Genomic DNA, 26,072 nt, shown 5'->3' with positions numbered 1-26,072 from the left:
GTTTGTTTTTTGTGTGGAAAAATTTTTCATTTGATTATATTTGCCTTTATACTGTGAAATCTTACTTATCCCTAAGGACACGTGACTCAGATAAAAGGGCTGGCCAGCATATTTTTATCACACCAGTCCAATATTGTGAAGGACAAAAAGAAGTCTGAAGCTGTGTGCCGACATGGCTGCCCGCCCAGTTTGTGTGTGTGTGTGTGTGTGTGTGTGTGTGTGTGTGTACCTGCCAGCTTGTGTGGAACCGCCCAGCATTGTCTGTGCCCTGTATTTCTGAGTGTATGCTCTAGCATGTGCAGCTATGGCCATACAACGTGTCCACACAGCTGTGAGTTTGTCCAGTTGTTTTATCAGGCAGTGACAGAATGTCAACCACTGTGTGTGAAGTGGTAGACAGCCAAGACAAGATTGCTGCCCTCCAGTTCTCCTCGCAGTGATGACTGCTGTCTCGTGATTATACCGCCGCTTTTTTCTCCACACGAAAAGACACCAATAGGGCCGCCATGATAGCCAACAAAAACAGCCTGGTTGTTCATTTTCAAAAGAGGCACTTTACGTTTCCAATTGATTTCTAGCCATTCCAAAGGTTTTCATGTCAAAATAAAGTTGCAAAGTAGAAAAAAAGTTATTATGAGGGTTAATGCTGTATTGTAACATCTGGATCGAGCATCTTGATTTTAGAGATGTACTGCTTTTTATTAATTTGTTTTTTTTTCTCACATAAATGTGGAAAAGTTTTGAGTGATTGTCTGACAAAACCAATAAATTGTGCACATCTTCGAATAATCTTTTATTTTTGAGACCATCCATGTGTTGGTTATTCATGCAGGCAATATTGACAATATTGCATTCAGAGAATATGGGACCCCTGATGTGTGATTGTGCTGAAACAGTTATATGAGTCATATTTCCCTCCTTTCACCTGCAGGGGCTGTAGTTTAGAGGACACCCCTCGAGTCGTATTTAAGGATATGAACAAACAGCCAATTTGGTCATTTAGATTGAAAGACTTGTTGGTCTTTTTATTGAGGACTGTCTGACAAAGGTATCATCAGAAAATATTGTGAAAAACTATTTCACAAATGTGGTGATTTGCCATGTCTAAACTAGAGGCTTGAAATGTGATGTTTCATGTGGCAGCCCAGCAAAAGTCTTACAGTCGCTAGGCTGCACAGTTGTTCTTGTTGTTTTTCTCTCTGTCTCCTCAAACATTTGACCTCACAACTGTTTCTGTGGCTACAAAGACATGTAAGGGCAGGCTTTTAGCAAAGTGAGTTTGAAACCGATCTAGAGACCAGTCGGCTATTGTTCGCTGACTTAACTTGTGGGAGCACCGACCACTTCGATCCAAATGAGGTCAAGCTGAAGCTAAAATGGAAATAAATCTTCAGGCAATAGCCATTTTGTTCCACCAACACATAACTTGATGCAACCGAAGCTGGCTCTCAGGTAATTGTCAATACTACCTTCTACAAATAGAAAGCAGAAAGCCTCTGGTACTAAAAATATTCTCCTTTGCCAATGGATTCATGTGCATGAATATGTTTAAATTGGCTGAAACTTGATAGAGTATATGGCTTTCAGCTGCAACAAAGAGCTCAAAGAGCAATTTATAAGGTGTGTCATACTATTACTGCCTGCAGCATACATTTTCTCCCAAAAGATTCTTTAAGGTCTGTGTTAATATGATTGCATCATATAGCTTTCACAGACCTGCCAGCTGCACAGCCAAAGTAATGAGTTAATCCACTGGGATAACCTATTCACCCCAGTGTTGGCTGTGTGATGTGTTCTGTGATGCTCTTTCATCGTATGTCAGTTTAAAGTAGTCTGGCCACCCTCCTTTGATCTCTCTCATTAACAAGGTATCTCCCTTTGCAACTGTTCCAAAGTCAGTGTTTCAATTTTTCACCATTTTATATGACAACTGGAGAGTGGGCATGAAAATCCCAGGAGACCACCACTTTCAGGAATATTCAAACCAGCTCGTCATGGTTGAATCATTGAGATTGCTTTTTTTCTCCCTCCATCTGATGTTTTGATTTGACCATGACTTGTACTCTCCCAACCTGGATCTGTGTGATTGTCATACCCTGTGCAGCCTCCAAATGATTGGCTGATTGAATAATTACACGAACAAGCAGGTACACAGGTGGTCCTCGGTGAAAGTCAATATGGATGCCTCTCTGTGGAGGCATTGTGAGCGGCCTCTGAAATGATGAGGAGCGGAGCACAAGCACAGCTCATTCATTTCTGCCAAAGTCATTTAGCCGCTCTCAAAAAGCTGTGACAGGGTGCAGCTGTAAACATGTTGCTGCTGAACACTCCTGAGACATGCATTCAAAGAAGATAGCAGCTATCAGGCTCTTTCACAGAGGAAGCCCATGTGAATACACTTTGCCAGATGAATGCGTCGAAGAGGGCTGAATATACAGACCATTCCCTGGTGAAGAATTCTGCTGAAAAATAATAATAAGTGTGTACTGAAGGATAGAATCCCTTAGATTCTGTAGCAAAAAGCTGATATTTCCATACAAAAAAAAGGGGCAGTCACTTTCAGTTGCCTCTGAAATGAGCTCATATCTACTATTTCAGTGACAACTGTTTCTCTTTAATTATTTTGTACAGTTAACCAATCATCTACCCAGTTGAATGTCTGTGATTATCAAACAAGGAACCTTTGATTTGACTTCTCTCTGCATGTCCCAGTGTGAAGGGTATAGTTTATCTTTAGGTAACATTGCCCCCTTGTGGAGATTTAAGAGATCTCCTAATAAATGTCCAGTTAGAAAAGCCAACATTTAGTTGGAGGACAGTTTGGGCACCCCTGGTCTCTGGAAATTGACTGCTGTTAAAGCTAAAGTGATATTTTATTCTTTTTTTTAAACAGACGTATAGTGTTATATGGTTGTAGTATAATGTATTTTGTTTAGTATATAGTTTAGTTGACAAAAAAGAGATGAGCGTTAAGCAAAAATTTCACTGCCAGTACCAATTCATTAAGCTAAAGTGACACCGTCTGTATTGAAGAAGAAAAAAAAGAAACCTAAAGATGAAGAGAGGGTGTCTTCTGTAGTCTCACAGTCCTCCAACCCAAACAATCTTGGTGAATCTATGATAGGACGTCAGAAGAGCATCAGAAACAAGAATCTCACAGAACCAGAAGCCTTAAGTAGAGGTGTGTGTAGCCATAGGAGAGCTAATGGAGGGAATTTTGCACATAGGAAGAATGGATGAAAATCTTTCCAAACTGCTGAAAGTCTTTCTTCTTTTCTTCATTTGAAACTAAAAGATGAACTGTAAATGTAGCAGTAATATGTTACCTGTATTGTGCGTCTTTTGGAAATGCCATAGTCATTCGCTCACTTAGCTATTCACATTAACGGAAATTCAGACCATAGAGGGCTCAAACCTTTGTTCCATTTGAACGAATGTTGAAAATATGCAAAATCTTGCAATTTCCATTATTTATTTATTCATTTATTTATTACTTTTGTTGAAATAAAGATAAAGAAAGAGACGACAAAGGAAATAAATCCACCAGCTTATTTCCTGTTCATGTAGACACTGAATGATCTACACTGGGCTATTTTTGTAACGTGACATGAAACGTGAGATGGTATTAGTGAATACACACACATGCTGGGGGAAAAGTGGCCAGTGTAAAAGGATATATTTAGCAGTCATTCTGCACTCAAACAACACACTAAAAACAAAGATTTCTGTCAGTTTTAAGGTTGTGATTTTCATAGAATCTAAAGGGACTAGCTAATGAGGTCAACTAGCTGAGTTTTATTTTAGGGCTCTGGGTCCTCTGATTTTCCTCAGCAGCTGTCGCGACTGTGCACGAGTGGACGTGTGTGTTTGGAGTTTCCAGTTCTTTTCAACGTACAACTTTGTCTGGTAAGCCTACATCTCTATTCATTATAGTATGGTATAGATTTCAGGTCTTCAGCAAAATTCATAACACTTCCTAATATGCTGAGTAGTGAGAGCAGACTGACAGTTAAACGTGAGAACAGAAAATATGAAATCTGCTGACTTTGTTTGTTATGTGATGACCAAAGAGACATTCATCTTTTTTGCTTTTTAATTTGCCTACATATCAGTGAACCGCTTCATTTTCACAGAAAGCCGCAATGACTCTTCAGTGGACGGCTGTGGCTTTCTTCCTATATGCAGAGATAGTCGTCAACCTCATCTTGTGTATACCCTTTATATCAGCACAGAGGTACAGTTGCACACATTTGCACACAAACCCAGCACATGAAAGTCAATTTGCCTGTGCAGCAGTGCCGTTTCTAAATAAATAATGTCCTGTCTAAATTCTAAGAGTAAAGCCGAGAAAGAGGCAGTTTACACAAATGACCAGCAGAGTGCATCCATGTCTCTTTCTTTTCAAACTATTATGACAGTCATTCTCAAAGTGTGATTCCTTGCAGATGGCGTTCGGTTTTTAACTGGAGAATATGGAGCTGGTTATCTTCATACTGGAACAAATGCTTCTTTGCAATGATCATGGCCCTTATCATTCTTTTTATTGGTAAGCAATCTGTTGAGAATCAAGACCTTTTTCAACACGAGAGACAGTTGAGTAATCCTGAGTAATTGTCAACATGTTGTTCATCCAGTCGTCTTTCTGTCCCCCTACCAACCCTCAGATGCTGTACGGGAGGTGCAGAAGTACTCGGGTTCTGAGCCCATGCAAGACGCTAAAGCAAACCCGAATTTGTACGACCATGTCTACATGAAGCTGTTCAGGGCCCAGAGGAACCTTTATATATGTGGCTTCTCTCTCTTTCTGTGGCTGTTAGTGTCATTTTATGTCATATTCACTCAGAATGGAGAATGGTTCTTGCGTCTTATACCCTTACCTTAACTTGCCTTGCCTTGTATTGTCTTTTGTTTCCTTCTGACTCATGTGCTTTGCTCCCTTGCAGTATCATGCGTCGGGTTGTCACTTTGCTGAACCAGGTTGCTGTCACCGTGGAAAACAGTGCAGGCCTTCAGGTGCAGATGGATAGTGCCTTTAAAGCAGCCAAAAAGCATCAGGAAGACAACCAGTTGCTCAAAGAAGTGAGAAGCAGAGGTCATGTCTATTTTCAACCAATAATGCTAAATGACTGCTCATTTGAATTATTGTAGGTCTTAATCCATGCTGTGTTCTGTGTGCTTTTGTCGCTGTGACTTCTGATTTGTATGTGTTCTTTTTTCTGCTTTGAAAATTATGAGGATTACTTAGTTATTAGGGAAAATCCTTTGTTCTCAGGCTCTCCTGGAAGGGGAAAAATCCATGTCAGCAACAAAACAACAACTGAAGCTGGAGGCTGAAAAGCTGGCAGGCCAACTGAAGGCTGCTGAGGACGGTGAGTAATCACCGCTTCATTTACGCACAACACTCTGTTGTGTTGTTGTAAAAGAACTGTTTATTTGTGTTCATAAAAAGCTTAAATTATGGGAGACCTCTAAACGTTAGAAGAACATGCCCTACCACTTGCAAATGTGAGCTGTGGAACTCATGAATGATCATATTAAAGGTGATTTTATTGCATAGAGAGTATCTTGTGGGTATTATTTGTCTGTACAGCTGTGCGAAAGTCTAATGCTGAGGTTGAAGCAATGAGGAGGCAGGCCAAAGGTCTGGCACAGGAGTATGACAGACTGTTAACGGAACACCATCAACTTCAGGTAAACATGTCACAAACTCAAATCACAGAAGATCTACTGTATACAAGACTTACTCAGCTTTTAATCCTGTGCTCAATCCACAGAATCTCCAGACTGCTGAAGACAAAAAGGATCAGTAATCACTGGGACAAAGTGACGACTGCAATAATTTATTTCTTTCTCGTGGTTACATGAGAAAATAATTACTTAAGTGCATCTGCGTTTTTGTTATCAGAACACTGGACACAGTTGTATTGTCTTCTCAATTTTGACTCTTTTCAAGTTTGAGCTGTGGCACACTTTTAGAAAGTAAATGAATATAGAAACTGTAATCTGAAATATATTAGAGAATTTAGGCAAACAATAGAGTTTAAAAGGTATGTCTTTTGATATTGTAATAACATTTTATGCTCTACAAATGAAATGAAAGATTTTTTTAGGGGCTTATTGCTGATGTTGATATCTAATAACACTGGATACATACAAAGACTAAGATTTCTTTACTCAAAGATTTATATTATTACACAGTCTCCTCCAGTCCTACCACCAAATTCACCTATTTTACTGCAGAAATTTGGACTTGTCTCAACAGGATACACATTTGGGAAAACAATCCTGCCTGAGTCATCTGTAGAAATTAGTATTATTTGCCTTTACCTGTTCAAATTTGGATACATTCACTGTGAACACATACATTTTCTATTATCTTTGCCCCAAAGGATCCTTTAGTAGGTTTATGTAAAGGAAATGCAGTTGTTTGAAATACATGAATTATAATGAGCCAAAATGTCTGCTATGTAAAGGGCTCTGACCAGTTTATATAGTTCCATGTTCTGCCTTCATTTGCAGTTTTATGATAATTTAAAAGCTAATTCCCCCGCTGCGACAACCACCAGTGTTTGTCAGTGTAGTTTATCAGCGTCTGTCACAGAAGTATTTCACTTGTGATTTTGCAATGAAGTTCAGTTTATTCAGTAAAAATTTTGAAAGTAAAAATACTTTTTTTAAATACATTTTATAGACACGTTTTGTAGACATATCAGATGGTAATGGTAGAAGTTCTTACCTACAAGTTGACAAACCGAGGCTGGCAAAGCTAAACTGCACATCTTGTACTTGAGAAATAAACAAAACCTCAGATAATGTGTTCTGTGTCATTGAATTCAGTCAATGAAAAAGCCTTAAACACGTTGAAAACAAAATGTTAGGAGGCAAACTGCTGGTTGTGCCCGTTACATAATACGCAGCACAATCAGGTAGCTGAGGTAGGTTCTGCAACAAGCCTCAATATCAAAGCCAAGATCCTCAGTGCAGCGTATTCTTAAATGTAACATTTCTTACTCTTTGTTATGATCCACCTGTAAACTCTTTTATCACAGTGTATGGCACATGTGCGCCACAGAAACACTCCGATTTCCAGATTTTTTGGGAACAATTATAACCTGAAGCAAATCCATGAACACAATACTGACATGACAACACTTAGCTATCTTACAATGGCACCTCAACGTATGGTAAACCCAAAATCAAGTCTAATAAAAGAAAAGAAAGACTAACAGAATATACAGCACAACTACATCATCTTTTTTACAAAATTTCTCCGTTCATGAAAAACACAAATAGTACGCTTTGCTTATAAAATTATTGTTTCAGATAGTATACCTCTGCTCAAATCCTGTACAAATATATGTGCTATTAAAACTGTCCACGGTGTGTGACCTCCATACATGTGTGGTGCCTCACGGCTGAGTCAGAGGAGGATATAATGTTGCTCACAAGTGAGTCTCTCTGTCAGGATTGCAGTCTGAGGTCAGCATAAGCTGCTCACAGTGTATGAAGCTGTTCTCCTCTTTCCTCAGTGACTCCAACTCAGCATTCCCATTGGTCAGAGCCTTTTCCTCCTCCCTCTTAATGTGTCTTCTGAGTAGAGCAAAGCCCCAAATGCAAAGGAGGAAAGAGACTGTCCTCAAGCCAAGTGTAAGGCCCAGGTACACTGTCCTGTAAAACATAAAGAAGCAATGGCGTTAGAGTACAATGCTTAGAGAGTAAGATGCTTTGAAGTCTTTGAGGCATGACCATGTCAGGCTACAAATGCCTGAGGGTGTGTTTCTATTAAAATCAACTGTTTTTGACTTCCTTTCAAAATGACTTAAATAGATCTATCTTTTAATGCATATTAATTACAAAGAAAACACTGAAGACTGAAGGTATAGTGTGCAAAAAACGATACCCTGTACACATGTTCCTCACACCCTTTGTGATATGCTCCGAATATAGAAAAGGTTGATTGTTGCACTTGCTGAAACAAAATCGTTCGGCCTTTCTTTGTAAGGCTTCTCATATATTCCGAGTTGGTGGGTTTGTGGGACAAATTCACCACTTTAGAAATTCCTTAATAAAATGATCACGGAGCAGTTACAGAAAACCATACTACCTGAGGAAACTGAATGCCATTCTTCAAATGTGGCAGCTCGTACTGCCCTTTAAATTGCACACAACTACAAAAATAGAAACACTTCCTCACCAAGTTCCATCACTTTGACAATTAAAGAATCAAAACCTGTCTAGATTACCTGTAAACTGATGTGTTATATATTCTGCAAGCACCTCTTCCTCCACATGTCTTGTAACCCCATTTGAGGCAGGTTGTATCAATTGCGGCTCCAAAGTATATCGGGGCAGGTATCCCTGCTGTTGGGGAACATAAGGTAAACTTGTTAGTTCATACAAAGGGCAAAGTCAAGTTTGCTTTAAGCATTAAATATCCATTACCTGAAAATAAGTGGGGTGTCATCAAAAGGACTAAATATTTAAAAGAGTTCTGGTGATTATGACACAAACTGAAACATAATTGTTGCCTGGGATGAATGTACTAGCACAAATAACATCCAAGTAATGTGCTAAAGTAGTGTGCTGCCTACATAGTATGCTGAATGTCAGTGTTCAGAGAACTCTGTATGTCTGTTATTCACATTAAGTGTAGTGTACAGAGGTGGCTCTCACCCAGGGTACGAGTGGCCAGTGTGTAGATTCCAAGAGCTAGGGACTTCAACTCAGGCTTAATGCACCTGTAAAAATAAGACTCAGCTTTCAAACTGGCAAAACTAAGGCAAAGACATTATTCATATTATCTATTTTTTTAGGGAGAGCAATAACAGAGTATAACAGACTCACGATACATTGATAAGCTGTTATCAGGTGGAAAAGTACTTTAAAAATCCTGGTTCTGTTTTTTTTACTTATATATGACCCCAGTATTTCCCATTTATCCCATGAGTATACATTGGGGCTAATGACGGACCTGACAAGCAGCATGAAGCCAGGCGTTCCCCCAAGAGAGATGATGAAGGAACTAAGGACAGACAGAGCCAAGAAGTAAGGGAAGACCTTGTCACAGTTTTCTCTGTGTGAACACTGGCCTGGAGTGGCTGTCAGGTTGGCTGGTTGGTTATTACCCCCTGCTATACAACTGCAATTGTCAAACACCTGAAAGAAAACGAAAATTGACAGTGATAGTTGGGCTACAGCACAGCAGGAAACACTTTTCCTGTAAATGTCACATGCTAATTACATGTCTAAATGTCACACTTTGTTAGCTTTCAGTTATACAAGGCAATACAGAAGTGACGCAAAGGCAGTGGTATTTGTCTGACCGTGTTCCTTCCAGAGCCAGTGGATGAGGTGCATCCAGCTAAACAGGGGGACACATAGGTGATCCCATTATCTCCACACACTGGATCCCACTCTCTCTTTGAGCACATACAACCCAAATTACAGTCAGCGAGGAGAGAGCGCCCCTGGTAAGACAAGCCTTCCACTCTGCATGTGACAACATAGAAAAATGCACATATTATTGACAGCCAACATGGAAAAATTGAGTAACTGAGAAAAAAAAGCAATTTATGTGCATAGGATATTTGACAGCAAGAAGAAGACACAATGGAAAGCTTTGGAGATGCCTGAGCTGTAACCTTTAACTGAAGAAATTGCATTAAAGCAGAACATGGTGCACTTGAGAAGAAGATGGATTAAATTTGAAGATTTGAGCAAGAACAGCTTTTAATACTTTCCACCTCCCTCTCTACTGTGCTTAGGAAATGGAACACCTGAATATTAAAGCAGTTTAGCTCTTGCTATGTGGACTGGGACCCTCAAAAGCTCCTCCTTGCTCTCACTGGATGTTTTCACTCACTCAATAGGACGAGCCACAGGAAACTGAATTTTTCAGTCTGTCTTTGTCTGAGTCTTGACAATTGTTTTCATTAAAGTCACCAAGGTCTGCTTTAATTCAAAGCATGTGCTTTATTTGTTGTTAACATACCCACTGTATGAAACTGTGATGCCTGCCACCTTGGAGTTCTCACATCCCATGGCTAAGAAAAGGAGTGACAGGAAGTAGCCCAGCAGGGAGGTCCCAAAGGCAAATTTAGCTGCTCCCATGACACCTAGCTTGTACTTTTTCATGATAACCCCTCCAGAGAACATCCCAAAGGCCACAGCTGGGATGTTAATCATGCCTAGCCAAAACGCAGAATACAACTCAGTCTTTAAGTGATAAAGAATCAGAAAACAACTTAAATAAGCATCATACTGTAGGAGGCAGCATCACTCCCCAAAAGGGATCAAAGTCAGATCACTCATTCATATCAAAGTAATCTCATTCATATTTCATTTATAGAGAAATGAAGCCATGTTGCAAAAGATTCAAATGACTTCTGATGGTTCGGAGGATGTGGGGTATGTTTCTCATTATCCAGTACCCTGTTTACTGATTTAGTAGCTTGATGAAGAGATCATTCTTGTTGTTCTGTTTCCAGATGTACAACGTTGATTATTTAAAGGGCCTCATTAATGTAGGATTAGTGGAGGATTTTTAATAAAGACCTATCAGTTCAGATGGTCAAAGAACAGTGCTTGATTTTGGTATAATTCTGAATCTGAAACTTTTACTTAAGAGGGACTATCAAATATCCATACATATATACGTGTGAAACTCTTATGATGACCCACATCAGACTTGCAACAACGAAACAAAGGCTAATTTATAAAGACACAATGCTTACCCATGAGAAAATTTGCTTTTGATGCTGACTGGCCGTAGTGTTGCTCGATGTATTTGGGTTTGTAGGTGACCATACCAATGAGAGAGTTGAACTGAATGATCGTCACACACAGGTAGATGATATACACAGGATTTCCGAGGAGACTCTTCAATGTAGGCACAAATTCTGTGTGGGGAAGTTAAAATGAATGTGTATCACTTCTATAAGTGCATCTATACATTTTTTTGAGACATCTTCATGCCATTTAACAGAGAGAGGAGAAAAAACAGAAAATATGGAAGAAAGATGAAGCAAATACTCCCAGTTGGGCCATGAACTTCCTTTTCAAGCAACAATTTTCAAAAAAGTTTGGACAGGGGTATGTTTACCTCTGCATTGCATCACCCCCTCTTTTAACATCTGTGAGTGTTTCAGATCTGTGGAGACCAGTTTTTGTTGTTTTCCCAGTCTTTCTTGCCTATTGTGCTCCACAGTCTAGGGCCTGCTCTGTTCTATTTTCTATTTCATAATCTAACAAATGTTTTCAATGAATGGCAGATCTGGACCGCAAGGAGGTCAGCTGAGCACCCGGACACTTTTACTACAGAGCAATGTCGTAATGAATGCTGAATGTGCTTTTCCCATTGTCTTGAAATAAGCAAGATCTTCCCTTCAGGCTGGATGGCAGCCAGATTAACAAGTTACCCCTGCCATGTGCACTAATGCAATCATATGTCACCACAGATACTGTCTTTTGAACTGTGCACTGATAAGAGGCTGGATGATCTCTCTCTTCTTTAGCGCTGAGAACAAAAAGTGTCCATGAATTCTTAAAAGATCCTGAGACAGTTATCAGATCGCAAGACAGTTTTCCACCTCACTTCAGACCTTCTTAAATAGGTTGGGGCCAGAAGAAGGCAGTAACATATCAGGAAAGATCAAGATCTTTTTATTTTCTAAAAATCTTTTAGATTTGTGTGGCTGCAACCCTGAAAAGATTGAAGCGTATTAAGTATTAAGCAACATTTTTGGATGAAGTGACAAACTGTGCTCAATGACAATAGTCTTCAGAGGTGTTCCTGAGTCCATGCGGTTATTTCCACCCAAACATCATGTCTGTTTTTAATGCAGTGCTGCACAAGGGCTTTGTTGACCCTTTTCAGACTTGTCTCTTGGAAACAGAGATTACAAGTAGCTTTTAATGACATTATGTAACAACTACAGAATTTTTCTTAATTTCTTAATCAGGATAAGCATTATGATCAAATTTAGAGAGAGAGCAAAGGCTTTATTTAAAACAGTTTGTATTTTGTCTGTTTTTGATATTGTCTTGGTGCAATTTTAAATATGTACTTTGAATGATATGTAAGTCATTCCATTTCTACTTACATTGTGTACAGTGGGGCAGCTGCTTTTGAAACAGGGTACCCTGATATCCTAAGATTTCTTTTCAAGGCTTTAAAAACAGCCTAAGGAACTTCTTAAAAATCAAGTTGCAAGAAACTCATATAAAAACATATACATAGCAGTAGTAGGTAAAGTTATGACGTCCTACAAGATGACATACTGCACACAGATAACAATCAGAATCCTTGAACATTTTACAAAATAACACATTGTGACTCCTATCATACCGCTGGCCATCAGATGTAAATTAGCAGGCTCCTCCTGTCTGATCTTGTGGTCCATGGTTGGGGAATCTTTGATGAACCTGGTCTGCTCCGGAGTGCAGCTGTGATCATGTTTATCCACAGGCATCGGCAGCGATTTAGGCAGGAACCAGAAAGGAACTGCAGACATGAGGGTGATAGTACCAGCAATGAGGTAGCCTAACCACCATGCCCCCACCCAACGGGCATCAGCAGGGGTAATGGTGACTGTCTCTGTGAAGAGATAAGCACATATTTAGTACTGTACAAAGATTACTACAGCTGACAACAATCACATGATCATGTCTTGATGATAGTCATACGATCATTTAGTTTTTTCAGGTATGGTACATTCAATAAATGAATGCCTAAAACTGATGATGGTTCAAAAATGCTTTAAATACCACTGCAACCTTGTGGGGTGGTGGATGTTAAATGACATTTTATAACAAATGGTCACGTTGCCTCATCTATTAAACAGAAAACTTTTACTAAAGCTACAGAGAGTTTGTTTCACACACAGATTGCACTGTACTTGTCATTTGATCTGCCCTAATTCTTTACCTTCATGCATTGTGATTTATGCAACTTTAGCACAGTCATGTGCAGCTTATCATTTTGAATTGTCTACACAGGAGTGACTGTGCCTCTGAAGCTAAAAAAATATGATTTACAGAGTCCTGAGTTGCTATGTTAATGATGAGTCGCAGATCATCAGGTGGATGACAGTTTACCCACCCATGTCCACATAGCCAATGTCGACGTAGATCCTGGCACACAGCGACCCCAGCAGGTACCCAAACACAGGACCAATAATTGCTATGGTTTGAACACAGCCTGTGATACACAGCAAAGAAGGGCCCATTTGTTTAGTTCCATTCAACACCTACTACAACCTTGTGTATTACACTGGGGCTCAATTTTGCAATCGACTTCTTGTATTTGCTACAGTAAAGTATCTTTTAATCTTTCTTTTTTTTCTGTATCAAACTTGGAGTTAAGTAGTCAGACTTGGGTAATACATTAACTTTTCAATTTATATTCCTAGACATTCACACTCTTTTTGTGTGGACCAGTGGCAAGAACAGTTGCTATAAAGATTCCATGTTTTTTGCATGTTGAGAAGAGGATCTTATTTATCAACTTGAAAAAAATACACACTAGTGAACCAGAACTGACGACTAATCACATGATCGTTAAACTTCCCCTACATATTTTATCTTAAAATATATGGCACAAAAACGTATAGTTAAAGTATTCTATAACCAGAAGAGATTGCCTTGGTAACAGTTGGGGATAACAAATCAACAGCAGAGAGGACAAAATCCTTCTAGGCGATCTGGATATAAAAAATTATTTTCATTCTGATACAACGCTGCAAGGAACCTTCATATCTGCTCCTACAGATCAAAGCTGCTAACAGTGAGTTAGTTGACTTACCAATATAGAGAGCAGCATTCTCAGATTGTGCGTAATCATCAATATAGGAGATTCCCAAAGGCTGTACAGGAGTCTCTCCAATCCCACGCAGGACATTTCCCAGTAACACGTAAATCCACATTGAAACACTGGACTCCTGCTCACAGCCTATAAAAGAAAAGAAGAAACATGAGATGATGGTTGACAACTCCAAATAATACAGAGAACATTTAGAAATAATATTTTTGTGCCCATTTGTTTTGACACTGTGTCACATGTGAACAACTCAAGTGATGTCACTGAAGGGAAATTTACCCTAACTTTTTGTGTTGGCTTGAGTTTTGTCTCATCTCAAATATAATGGGACTGAAAATTAAATGAAATGCTTACTGCTCATTGGACGAAGATAACGTCTGCTTTACCATACATATTTGAACCAGAGAGAACATAGAAACGCAACAGATAGACATACAGTCAGAACTGAGACAGCCGATAGATGATACTGCTCTGACAGTTGACAAGGTTGGCAGGCTGACAACACACCTGACAGGCTTAGTTTGGATTCAGCTCTGGTGCGATTGCTCTTTGACATTCATTTGAACATGTCAATCCCACCATGTGAACCTTGGTATACACACATCAAGGTGACTGAGACTGAGACTCACCGGTTGTTCTAAAGAAAACTTGGTGCCATTTTGACTCTGATCCATTTCAGAAGTTGTCTGCTTTTACAAAGTTCTCCACTTTTGCTGATGAAAATATCATCTCATACAGTATACTAAAATTCAAGGAGTACATTCAGTGCCACATGCAACATTGCTTCAGAGATTTGGACGTTAAGTCAACAAAATATATGCCAGAAGAAGGAGAGGATTATGTGCATGATCTTACCTCTAGAGGGCAGTATAGAGGGTCTATCACCTGCCCTTGATGACTCAGGTGAGCTTGCTGGACATGGAGAGAGGTTATTGGTTGAATTCACTGAAGCTCTAATTGTTGTTTCGATCTTATAGCTGCATATAAAATACCAATGTGACTGTTAAACAAGGGAAGGAAGAAAGCATCAGGTGCTGTTAGACATTCACAATGAGAGGCAACACATAGACTCTATTTTTCAAGGCCCACAAAGCAAAGGCATCACATGGATAAATGTTTTATGATCAAAGAAATATGTGGATGCCATTGGTAATAGAAAGTTTCATTCACACATTCAGACAGTTTACCCACCGGCCAATGACGAAATGAGGCATGGCGATCAAGAAGGTCCCTAAAGACATCAAGACACATCCAATTGCTATGATCTTGGGTCGGTGAAGCTTAGCACCAAAATAACTCACAAAAGCAATCACCAGCAAATTCCCTAAAGGGTTGAGAGGATCAGAAAAAGAGATGGAAAGCAGTCAAAGGCATTAAACATGAGACCTACTGCACAGAAAATCTCAGTCATCGTGGCGTGTCATGGCTGTACACATATACTGATTTATAATTTTCCTCTCATTCTCATCTCAGTGACATGTTCTGTATTAAATCAGATAATCCACAGCTTCTGACCTATATTCCCTTTACATTCATGAGTGTCATGCCCCAGCTTATTGTGTTTTTGTAAGGTGTGAGCAACAAATGTTCCCAGCCCAATAAGAGACCATTGTAGGTGACTTCTACGCAAGAGTTTGGGCACCCAAGAGATTTGAACAATCAAAAATTTTATTTAAAAGCTTTATAAAGAATCTGACCCGTCCCCTTTCTTATGCAGCATCCATTGGCTTCCCTAAGCAGTTGCTTTTCAGTCAAGATACGGACGCCAACAAGGGAGGATAAGAATTCAAAAAGATAAAGTGTTTCAAGGAAGGTCTTCACTTGTAATTTAACTAAGAAATATTAGTTAACAGGAACAGATGAGATCAAGTTGATGTGTTCAAAAGGCCGAGAAAACTTTCCTGAACAACTGCTCATAAAATTGCTTTAAATCCAAACCTCTGTTTGACTTTCAAGGTGCACCACTTAACTCCACAGCAACACCTTCACAAATGTAACCCTCATGAAGTCATCAGAAGAGAAATTTGCTAGCAAAATTACAACAAAATTCAAAGTTAGGAGTTTGAATATATACATCTCAACAAGCCTGATGTATCTTGGAAATAGTTCCTTAGGATGGATAAAAAAGGAATAGAACATGTTTGCTGCAATAAACAAAGGTATGTTTGAGGAAAACAGGGTAAAGACTTTCATGAAAGGAAAAACCTCCTGAATTGTTAGGCCTGAGGGGGGATTAATCATGTTTTGAACTTCAGTGGCTGCCAGTGGTACTGGGAGTATTTCACTGGGCGAGGGAATAATACAGTCCAATCAAATGCTTGAAAATTCTGAAGGCAACATCACACTGAAAGAGGATACCTTCTACAGCAGCATAACCAGCCTAGATACATCTCAGAATCTTAAATGGACTATCTTAAGGTCCCTGCTGACTGTTTTCCATTGGCCCAAAAAGTCTCCTGATTCAAACATCTCTGAAGATCTATGGGCAGACCTATGAAGAGCAGTACATGAATTCGGACAAAAGGAAAAATAGATAGAAAAAAAAACAAGAAACAGAAAGTGTTTATAATCTGTGATTGGGTCCAATCCAATTTTAAACTCTTAACGACTGAAATAATCCTGCTCAAAATATAAAAGTGTGTTTTTAATTTTTAACTTTATGCCTTTTGGAAATCAGGTCTTTCCTTTCATACACTTATGTATCCACATTCACATGATGGCAGGAAAATTAATTGGGGTGTCCAAACATTTGCATGGCACTCGAAAGATCTGCAAAAAACAAGAAACAAAGACAGAAAAGTACAAAGATGGGGCAAAGAACCTCACCTATTTCAAAGCTCCCATCGATGATGCCGATCAGATAGCTGGGTATGTCAAACCGCCTCTCTAGTTGTGTAATTGTGCTCTTCATGTAGCTGCCAGATAAAGCCTTGGCAAAGTAAGCAAAGGACAAAGCTGCAAGGAACGTCTGCAGATACAAAAAGAAAAAAAGAAAACATATATATATATATATCAAAAGATGTGGCTCTGAAGTGCTTATGTGCTTCAGTTTAGACTTAAAAGGGACCGATTCTGACAAAAATCTGGCTCATTATTTTGGGCTCCCAAAGAATGAAAATATTCAGTGCGCCATTAAGATTTTCAGCAGTAATCACTTGTCAAGTTCCCTCTGATTCCTCTGAACTTAACCTCTGAGCTCCCACCCTCATTTTCTTGCTAGAACTATGAAGCCATTTTTGCCATAAAATGGTCTGTTGTCTGCTGTGCTGAGCAACAAGCATCTTACATCACGCTTCAAAGAAAATAAGTGCCCAATGGATAAACTTTATATTCGATGTATCATTTTATATTTGATATATTTGATCTACTGCTTGGTGAATTGCTGCCTGTGAGAAAGAACAGTTCACTTGTACATAACACTAGCTATCACTAACTTTCAGCACCAGAGTATGAAACAATTTCCCTCGTGCAATCGATAGAGTAACTATCTATACATGGAGGGATTACGAGCTTGAGTGTTATTGGTGTGACTGGAAGAACAGCTTCATTATGTTTGTGTTTAGTGCCTTAAATTGCACACCAGAGGGCAGGGCCAGGTCAAAAACTCACTGTTCACCAAAGCCTTGATAGTCAAAATTCTTCAGGCGCTCTTTCTTATTCAGGGTCTGACTCCGGTTCAATGTAATATGGTTCCACAGCTCTGTCAAAGACACTACTATGGCAACTGTTAACACTGATTAACACTCTTAACACTGTTAACACAGGGTGAGAGGACAGCTACAGTACTTAAACAAGCTACAGTGCTTAAATCAAGTGATATTTTGACCAAAGTAGGTTTCACACATTTTATTAAGACTTAAGAAAACTCTGCCAACTGTTTAAAAAGGTCAAAATATGTCTCATTAAAGTGAATGCATAAACCTGTTCAGTTCCTTTTTGTGATTAGAAGCAGTCCAAATCTTACAGATTTCTTTAATTTAAATCTTACATTTGCTTAAACCACAACAAAATGATTTGAGCAGCCACATAGAAACGGAAATAGAATCCTGATAAATTTCTGAACATTGGACAAAAGACCAAAATTAACCTAGAAATTACACAAACAACTATGTACTAATTCACCCTAAGAATGAGTGAACATGTGTCTCTGACTGAACATGTGTTTTTACATGACATGGATTTGCAGCATAATCACGTCTTTGTGAACAGGAAGCTGGTATTGTTATGGGACCAGAGTTTCTAAGGTTCCTTCTTCCTTTAGCTCAACCACCTGTGGACACTGACAGTTGATAACAAAGGGAGGGCTAGAGAAACCAATCCTCCAAGGACACAGGCAAGTCCACTGGCAGCATATGACAATAACCAAAGCTCGGAAGAGACGCATGTAACACATAACATATATACACCATAATATAACACGTCATTTTGGAAGATTGGAATCATACATCAGTTAGAATAAATATGATTCATACCCAGCTAAAGGTGGGTCTGTCTCTGTGGATATTTGATTCAGGGAAGGAAATATGGGTATTTGTTTACTCCATAGTGAATGGGAGGTGCTCACATGTACTTACATGCATCCTCACATATTGTCATGCGCATCCAAATCATCTCACATAAAACGGAAGCTCATGTCACAATACACAGAGGAAGAATGACTATATATATAAATATAATACTTTATATTTGACTTCTGAAAAAGAAGTACACTCCATAGTAGTAGACTTTTTCAAAAGGTTAACGAGGGCACAGATGGCACATATGACTTGACATTTCGTTATAATTTTTTAAACATATTAAATTAATAACAATATGTCAGTCGTGTCCACAAAGTAAGTACATTTTACATACATTCAAAGCATTAAATCGTAATAAGGAGTTTTAATTATTAAATAGTAATATGGGCAAAGCAAATTTAATATGAGCTCACTGACACGAGTAACCCAGAGAAATGGGGAAACTCATGATCAGACAGGCCTTAAACACCATATATTTGGAAGTGAGAGTGTCTATGGCTGTATCTTCATAATTAATAAATAATAGATAAAATAAAAAGTAAGTGCAGGCTTTTTTTCCTCTGCGTATGTACTAATTCAACAGATTTGGTAAATAGATGCAGCTGAATCTGAGCATTGTCTATAGCTCTTATTGTAGATTACATTCTGAACTGTATGTGATGTGTAAATAGACACCAAGTGATACATTTTCTGGTGTCCAGCATGTGATCGCTCTTCATACCACAGAGTAAAACACAACATAGTGCTTCCACTGGAATGCTGTTAGCAGTTTGGAAACCTTATGCTGGCATCAATATGTTTTGTTTTCTTTGATTGAAGTTATCTGAAGGAACATTTGCCGTCTTTTCAAACATAACATGACAAGATATGTGAGAAACAATAGCAAATGATTTCTGAGGAAAAATGATGATAGTTTCAGTAACACACTTGATTGCAAGGTCTACCACCCTATATTTCCTCCTTGCTTAATTGTAATTATGGCATTACCTCTGCTAAGGCCATCCATATGAACCATGATCTTTTGAGGTGAAAGATTTCATCTTTAGTAAAAATATGGACATTTTAATGTTCGCTGCATTCAGGAGACACTGTTGCTCTCGTTGAAGTGGGTCCTGATTTAGCATATTTTCAATTGCCCAGGGCTGTTGGGGGGGGCGTCTAGCTGTCTTCCATAATCTTGGTCTTACGTGCCATCCTGTCACTGTTGGTGATTTGAAGCACAAGGTCTACCAACCTTACTGTACATCTTAAGGCTTCCTAAATCAGCTTTTATCCATTGTAATACCTAAAAATGACAGGGTGATTATTCTTAGTGACTTTAAAATTAATTTATTCTGAGGGCTTTTTGATTCTATACAATCTTTGAACCTCATCAAATCAGTGAAATAAGCTAAACACTTTAAAGGTCACACCTGAGACCTGGGACTCTCATCTGGTTTTGCCCTAAACTCACTAAACTTAAGCTACTGGATACACCAGTCACTGACCACAAAACTGTTGCCTCTTCATCAACCTGTTTGTACAGGAGATGCTCTCACATTCTCATTGGTAAATCTTGCAGTGCCTTTAATTCAACATCCTTAAGTGATATTGAATCACAGCTCGAAAGAGAAGTGCTGTCACATTTGTGATTATTGTCTTTCCATCCTTGACAAACTTGCTCCAAGAAAAACAGAGAAACAAAAATCAAATAATGCTTCAATCAATGATCACAATTGAGGCCTCAGAAGACTACTGGAAATTTGAATGTCAGTGGAAGGTCAACAAATCTGGAGTAATACACAATGACCTTTAAGAATATAAATGTTAATTTATTAGAAAGTAGTTGAGAATGCAGGATGAACTTACTTACTTTTGGTAATCATTTAAGGTAATGTTACTAATGGCTCCTGTGCTGGCCTCTCTGCACTGGCTCACAGTTAGATTTTGTAATGATTTAAATCTGTATTCTCAATCTCAGACTTTTGAACTGAACTGAAACTAAAGCTCACTTTCAAATGTCCATTGAACATTCATGTTTTTAACTTAATAGAATTTTGTTTAAGGCAAAAGCAACAGGTATACATTTCTAGAAAGTTATATAAAAAAAAAGCTAAATTCACAGTTTGAGTAAGATTAACAATTCTATATTTGATAAGTATTGCATCACATTGATTGCACTTTACATACAGTATACTGCTTTTCACTATGGCAACAGGTTACTTCATTTAATAAGGGTATTGATCCTGAGACAATATATCAAATATTGAAGAGTTCATAAATATAAGGGCTTTGCAAGAGATTTTACAAGATCTCCAAACGATCTGAAATAAACCCCTAACAATACTAACATTACAAACAACTAATAATGCAAGACTAGGAGACGGTTTGGGGTAAAAATAAAAATGCAGACTGTACTGTATCTAGCAGAATTTCTTTGTGTCATTCTTTTAAATCATTGTTCACAATGGAATGTTTGCTGAAAGTGCTGATTTTTGTTCTTGCTGTACATCTGCTTTGTCCTTGTAGTATGTAAAAAAGGCAAAAACACTGCTATTAGTTTATTTTGGTGGTACAGCATAAAGCACTAGTTACTGGGAGAAGTACTAAAGTTTTCATCAGTACAGAAAGCCAAGTTTCCTTTCGAGTTTGTGTTGAGAGGAAAAATTGTGAAACATGCTTAGGAAATAAAAAAGGATTACAAAATTACACTTAAACCTACAATTATATTACAGATGTAACCCTGCCACCACCTCTGACACTGATTTCCCTGTCTCAGTTACATCTCTTATCAAGAATCTATAATAGTTAATATTAACATTTTCATGTGAATTAAAAACCACGCATGTAAAACAACTCAAGTCTTGGACTGACAATGTGTAAAAAAATATACAGATTTTCTTTTTAAAGGAACAAATGAACAAGTGTTGAACTAAAAGAACCACCCTGAGAACCACCCAACATGCAGAAGCAAAACACATGGACAAAAAGCTGGCAAGTCTGGAATTCCTTCTAAATATAGCCCTAAGCAGCTTTAAAATTACTGTTCAATACGCTCCTTAATCCACTAAAGAGGTGCACTCTGTTCTGACTAATATTATTGAAGTATAAACTTTGCCTAAAAACTTTTCACTGTGAATTAATTCAAAGTAGCTGCACTCTAAACATCGCTAATAACCAGGACCACTGGCAAAATGTTACACACTCAACTTAAACTTTAAAGTGTGTCGGTCAATGAAAATAAAGTCTGAAAAGGTCAAAGTAAAGCAGAAATAAATAAGTCCTGTGTGTTGCATCACATGAATATGCATCAACCACTCAGTCAAACGTCAAAGATTAAAACAGACTAAACAAAATCCAGTTTAAACAGAGTCTCAAAAATAAAATGAGAAAATGACCAGCACTCCTTGCTCTGATATGCTTGGGGCTTGTCTAGTGAAGATGTGGATTGAGAGATCTCAAAGCTGCTCAAATAAACCTCATCGATAGGGCAAACAGAGCTGAATTCATTTGAGCTAAACAGAGCTTCTCGGATCACTAAAGCACACTCAGGATATTAAATGTTTTAGTTGCCCTACAGCTTTGGACTAAGTTATCAACATTCTTAAATAGTGTAACTTACATTCACATAAGGCATCTCGTGCCAACAATGCAGTTGAGCTGATGGCCTGATGAACACGCTAGCGGGACAGGGAGGAAGTCAATCCTGATATGATAAACTGTTAACTGTTAGCTTTTTTTTTATGAAAGTTTGCCAAAACATCTGCCTCCTTTTTCGACATGGTGAAAAGGGAGGCAGATGTTGGCAGTGATCCTCAACTTTAACAATAGTCTCTCCTCTGACTTCAGTTCTTGTACTCACTGCATAGCCCTCAAACCTCTGCAGTGCAGTTGGCTGTGTCTAGCTCGCAAAGTAGACATCTGTGATACAAGATGTTAAATTGGCCCTTTAATAAGCCCCTCCTTTAATGGCCCCTCTTAATAAACCTATTTCTCTGAGCCCCTTTTTTCTACATGCCATATATGAACATTTCCTTTTCAAAATTAATTAAAATTTTCTTAATTTCAGTATTCCTCTGGAAGTTGCCCAACTTTTGCAACTTCCAGCATCAAAATAAAATGCATTTCTGTGATGAAGAAGGACAGTTTGCCAGCTAGTTATCAGGCGTACAGCTACATGTACTGTTTCTATGTGTGCTTCTCCAGCTGCGCAGCAGGAGACGGGAAGGTGCTCCAGGTCGTTGTCACAACAAATTTCAGAAAAGACAGACCATGAGGAAGAGAGGGGCAGAGTGGAGTCATGTGTGTCACTCCACAGCCCGAAATTATCCGCTTGAATAGAAATGTAAATATTTGGATGAAAAAGGAGTTGCTGTATTGTCTCTCTGTGTTTTTTTGACCAAAACATGCCAGAGATATTTCATTAAGACTTCAGGCAACTGTGTCAGCTTGTGAAAAATGGGCATAATTTATCTAAGCTACACACATATATATCAACTGTAATCCCAGTTGGTAGAGGACTGCATAGCTGACTTTGAAAGTCATCAACATGTGGGGCCGGATGTCCTTTCCAGATGATACACCTCATGGATGTTTGTATTACCTCTCTCTGGTATGCAGAACTAACTCTGCTGGCATGTGGAACTGCATTTACTGTAAACCCCACAGTGATCGTGCAAATAAAGGTTTCAAGTTTGATGTTTATAACTTTGTAAGAAGTTTTGTAATGTCTTTAATAATCTATTATCTTTGTAATGTCTTTAAACTAAGCATGAAAAAAAGAATCCACTGTCATATCATAATATTAGAAAAGTAAATGACACTGTGCTAAATGTCTTAGTAAACCACCGCACAGCAAAGCACACAACATTTTAAGACTTACAACACTCTCCAGTCTGAATAAAGGTCAAAAGACATGTTTTTTTTAGAACAGTACCTTTAGATTGGGATGACAGTTCTTCACTACAGACGAGGCAGGGTTGTTGTGTACAGTCCAGCTGCCTGCGGCTGTTGTGTCTATCTTCTTCATGGCAGTCTCTTATTCTTTGCTTTCTGGAGAGTGCTCTGGCTCACACCTGCTGGTGGTTGGAGAAATGAAAGTTGTATCACCCCCCTTTTTTTGTACTAAAATAAACAAAGTGCAAAGTGAGTTCTACACGAAGGTCGGTATCAATAAATCTGCACACTCACAACAGATACACAATGGTTCTATGTATGGTCTAGGAAGCCTGGATAAATGAGAGTGACTGCATATAAGACTGCATATTTTCCTATTTCCTTCAAGGTATGAGTAAGCTGTTAGCCAGTTTCCCATGGCTATTCCTCAATCGGACCAAATTTAGCAAAGCACTTCCTTGACAAATTATAAAATTACATTGACAACAAGCTTCTATTCTCCAGAATGACAGACTACTCCTTTGTCTTGACATTAGGTTGTCTAACCCTTTAAATTACATTTTTTATCTCTAATGCAGTTAGTAAATTGACTGTTTAAGGCAGCTATTTTTTGTTTACTTTCGGTCTGTCAGATAAGCAAACATTTTATAAAATTAATAATGCAAATTCAAGGTTCTTGGAAAACTGATAGCCAGGGTTAGTTACTCTGCTGTTTTGTACCACCTCGTAATTAATCAAATCTACACCAGTGAGTGTCACTGTTAATGCTCCAGGTTGAAATAAACTAATCTCATGCTTTGTTAGTAGTTTTTGGAAACTGGATTGTAGTGTTCAGCATTTTTTTTCTTTTCTTTTTTCTTACCTAATATGAAACAAATCTTTTATATTCTTCAGAGGATCTGAGAAACAGTTCATGTCACTAAGAAAAATCTGTTTTAGTCACCAAAATGCTAACTCTTGTTCGTATTAAGTAGCCTATTTTTGGTGGGATATAGAATAAAAAGAGTGAGCTTTGACAAGGTTTAAAATCCAGGCTACTAATTCAGAGACAACTCCTTGGGGATCTCTTCTTCACGCACCAACGCCCCAGTATGGCTGCAAGAATAAAAAAGAAGCTGATGACATAAAGAGTCATCTAATAGGAGCACACGTTAATCGGGGCAGAGTTTTGACAGACACTGGCCCCTGTTATTTCTTTACAGAGCCCAGATTATGCGACTATGGCTGCACTTAATATGAAATGAGGAGCTGTCTGACTCATATTACTGATGACAGCCCAACACTCCTGATGGTTTCCCACATGAAAACGACGAGCAAAGCATTTTGCAAGTAACAGTGAAAATACTTCGTCAGATTGATTTGAAGCTTGAATGTGGGATTTGCTCCATTAGAGTCTGTTAACGGGCAACATTCCTTCTCTACAATTAAACCGCCTTCTCTCCAAGTTATTTTGAGATGTAGACGAGAGTGCCCATTCAAGTCCATTCAGAAGGGGGAGGAGTACCGCCACTTCATAAATCTGGGGTTTTTGACAGTCTAAATCTCTGTTTGATACTGTTTGGTATTTGCTGCATTTCCGTGAAATTTGGGGCAACGTTCAAGGCGACAATTTCTAATAAACAAACGGGTCTTATTGATATCAGTATGGAGAAAGCAAACAATTGAAATCGCAGGCACCAATCATAACCAACAAAAGTAAAAAAAAAAAAAAAGAAAGACAACTAGTGTTACCTTACTGAACGAACATAATATCAGGTTCTAACCAAATCCAAGGGAAAACGTATCAACATTCTGATCTCATCCATCATCGACATACTTAATAAGCCAATGCGCTTTCCAGATTTCTTACATTCTGCAAAGTCCCCGCTGTTTTCGCGGACAAGTGTATTAGTGCGCACTGCACCAGCAAAGTGTCTGATGATTCACTGACACTGATGTATTTCTACCACTTACATAATTTTCCGAAATGCATCATCTTCAACTTCGCATAAAATGTTAAGAAACGATCACCTTTTTTTTTTTCTTTTAATCCTCATCGTGTTTCACTGGCACGTGCTACATTCACCCAAAAAAAAAAAAAAAAGTAAATCTTACTCACCTGACTCGAGCTTGAAAATCTTCTCCTTTCAAAACGCCTCTAACTTCTAACACAAGATACAGAACTGGAAAGAAATCAAACCCTGACGGCTCACAGAAAGCCTTCAGCCGTCTGAGGATCAACTCTCCACGAAATCACCTCTTCCACTGCGCGTGCTCCTCAGCTGCAGAGGCCAGAGCGAGTCGGCGGAGACGAGAGAGTGGACACTGATCACGGTGTCGCGCGGCGGAGCGCGTATAATGCCTCATAAAGCTGTAACAAACTAACCATCGGTTGTTCTCCAACACCTTTGTAGTGTTAGAGCTTTCAGGGATGGCATGAAACTTGGTAAGACAAACGCTGTACGCCACCCCATATGAGCATTTTTTCCACACATGGATGGGAACACAGAACTTGGTTCATGTTGTGAATTTACACGTCAAGCTTTTTTAATGAAAAGAAATGGCACATTACGCAACCTCCAATACAACTTTAGACAGACTAATGGAGTGCATAGCTGCTCACTCACTGTGAAATTAAATAAGTAGCCTAATCTTATCACTCCCCAGTGTTAAGAACTAGGCTCTACTGAACTGATATGGAAAAGCAGCAGCTTTCTCAATATCCTGTGTTTCAGACTTGTTGCTCACAAACTTATTTTCTTAGAATAGTGAAATTCATGCTCCTCACACACTTGCTAGAAACAGACTGGGAGTCTTAATACCCACTGGCTGAAACAAAAAAATGTTTTTCAAGAGCTAAGAGAACATGGATTGCTTGACACGGG

At 38.7% G+C, this 26,072-nt stretch overlaps 2 protein-coding genes across 2 annotated transcripts; one reads left to right on the top strand and one right to left on the bottom strand.

Moving 5' to 3' along the window:
- Nucleotides 1-3,620: 3,620 nt before the first annotated feature.
- LOC140307299 (B-cell receptor-associated protein 29-like) lies at nucleotides 3,621-6,344 on the top strand. The gene is made up of 8 exons (XM_072386111.1): nucleotides 3,621-3,906; nucleotides 4,134-4,234; nucleotides 4,446-4,546; nucleotides 4,665-4,812; nucleotides 4,944-5,079; nucleotides 5,273-5,369; nucleotides 5,591-5,691; nucleotides 5,775-6,344. Exons 2-8 carry the CDS (start codon nucleotides 4,143-4,145, stop codon nucleotides 5,808-5,810), a joined length of 711 nt encoding a protein of 236 aa, XP_072242212.1. The 5' UTR covers nucleotides 3,621-3,906; nucleotides 4,134-4,142; the 3' UTR covers nucleotides 5,811-6,344.
- Nucleotides 6,345-6,722: 378 nt separating this feature from the next.
- On the bottom strand, nucleotides 6,723-25,428 carry LOC140307300 (solute carrier organic anion transporter family member 1C1-like). Its single transcript, XM_072386112.1, has 15 exons — nucleotides 25,307-25,428; nucleotides 23,249-23,387; nucleotides 16,643-16,784; nucleotides 15,008-15,140; nucleotides 14,672-14,793; nucleotides 13,802-13,948; nucleotides 13,100-13,198; nucleotides 12,347-12,595; nucleotides 10,734-10,898; nucleotides 9,992-10,187; nucleotides 9,324-9,489; nucleotides 8,972-9,156; nucleotides 8,674-8,738; nucleotides 8,244-8,361; nucleotides 6,723-7,668 (listed from the first exon to the last, which is right to left on the bottom strand). Exons 2-15 carry the CDS (start codon nucleotides 23,339-23,341, stop codon nucleotides 7,443-7,445), a joined length of 2,106 nt encoding a protein of 701 aa, XP_072242213.1. The 5' UTR covers nucleotides 23,342-23,387; nucleotides 25,307-25,428; the 3' UTR covers nucleotides 6,723-7,442.
- Nucleotides 25,429-26,072: the final 644 nt, after the last annotated feature.

The sequence above is a fragment of the Leuresthes tenuis genome, unplaced genomic scaffold, assembly GCF_036924035.1.
Source record: "Leuresthes tenuis unplaced genomic scaffold, fLeuTen1.0.hap1 SCAF_5, whole genome shotgun sequence".
Classification (NCBI taxonomy): domain Eukaryota; kingdom Metazoa; phylum Chordata; class Actinopteri; order Atheriniformes; family Atherinopsidae; genus Leuresthes; species Leuresthes tenuis.
This window is presented reverse-complemented; position numbering and strand designations above follow the sequence as displayed.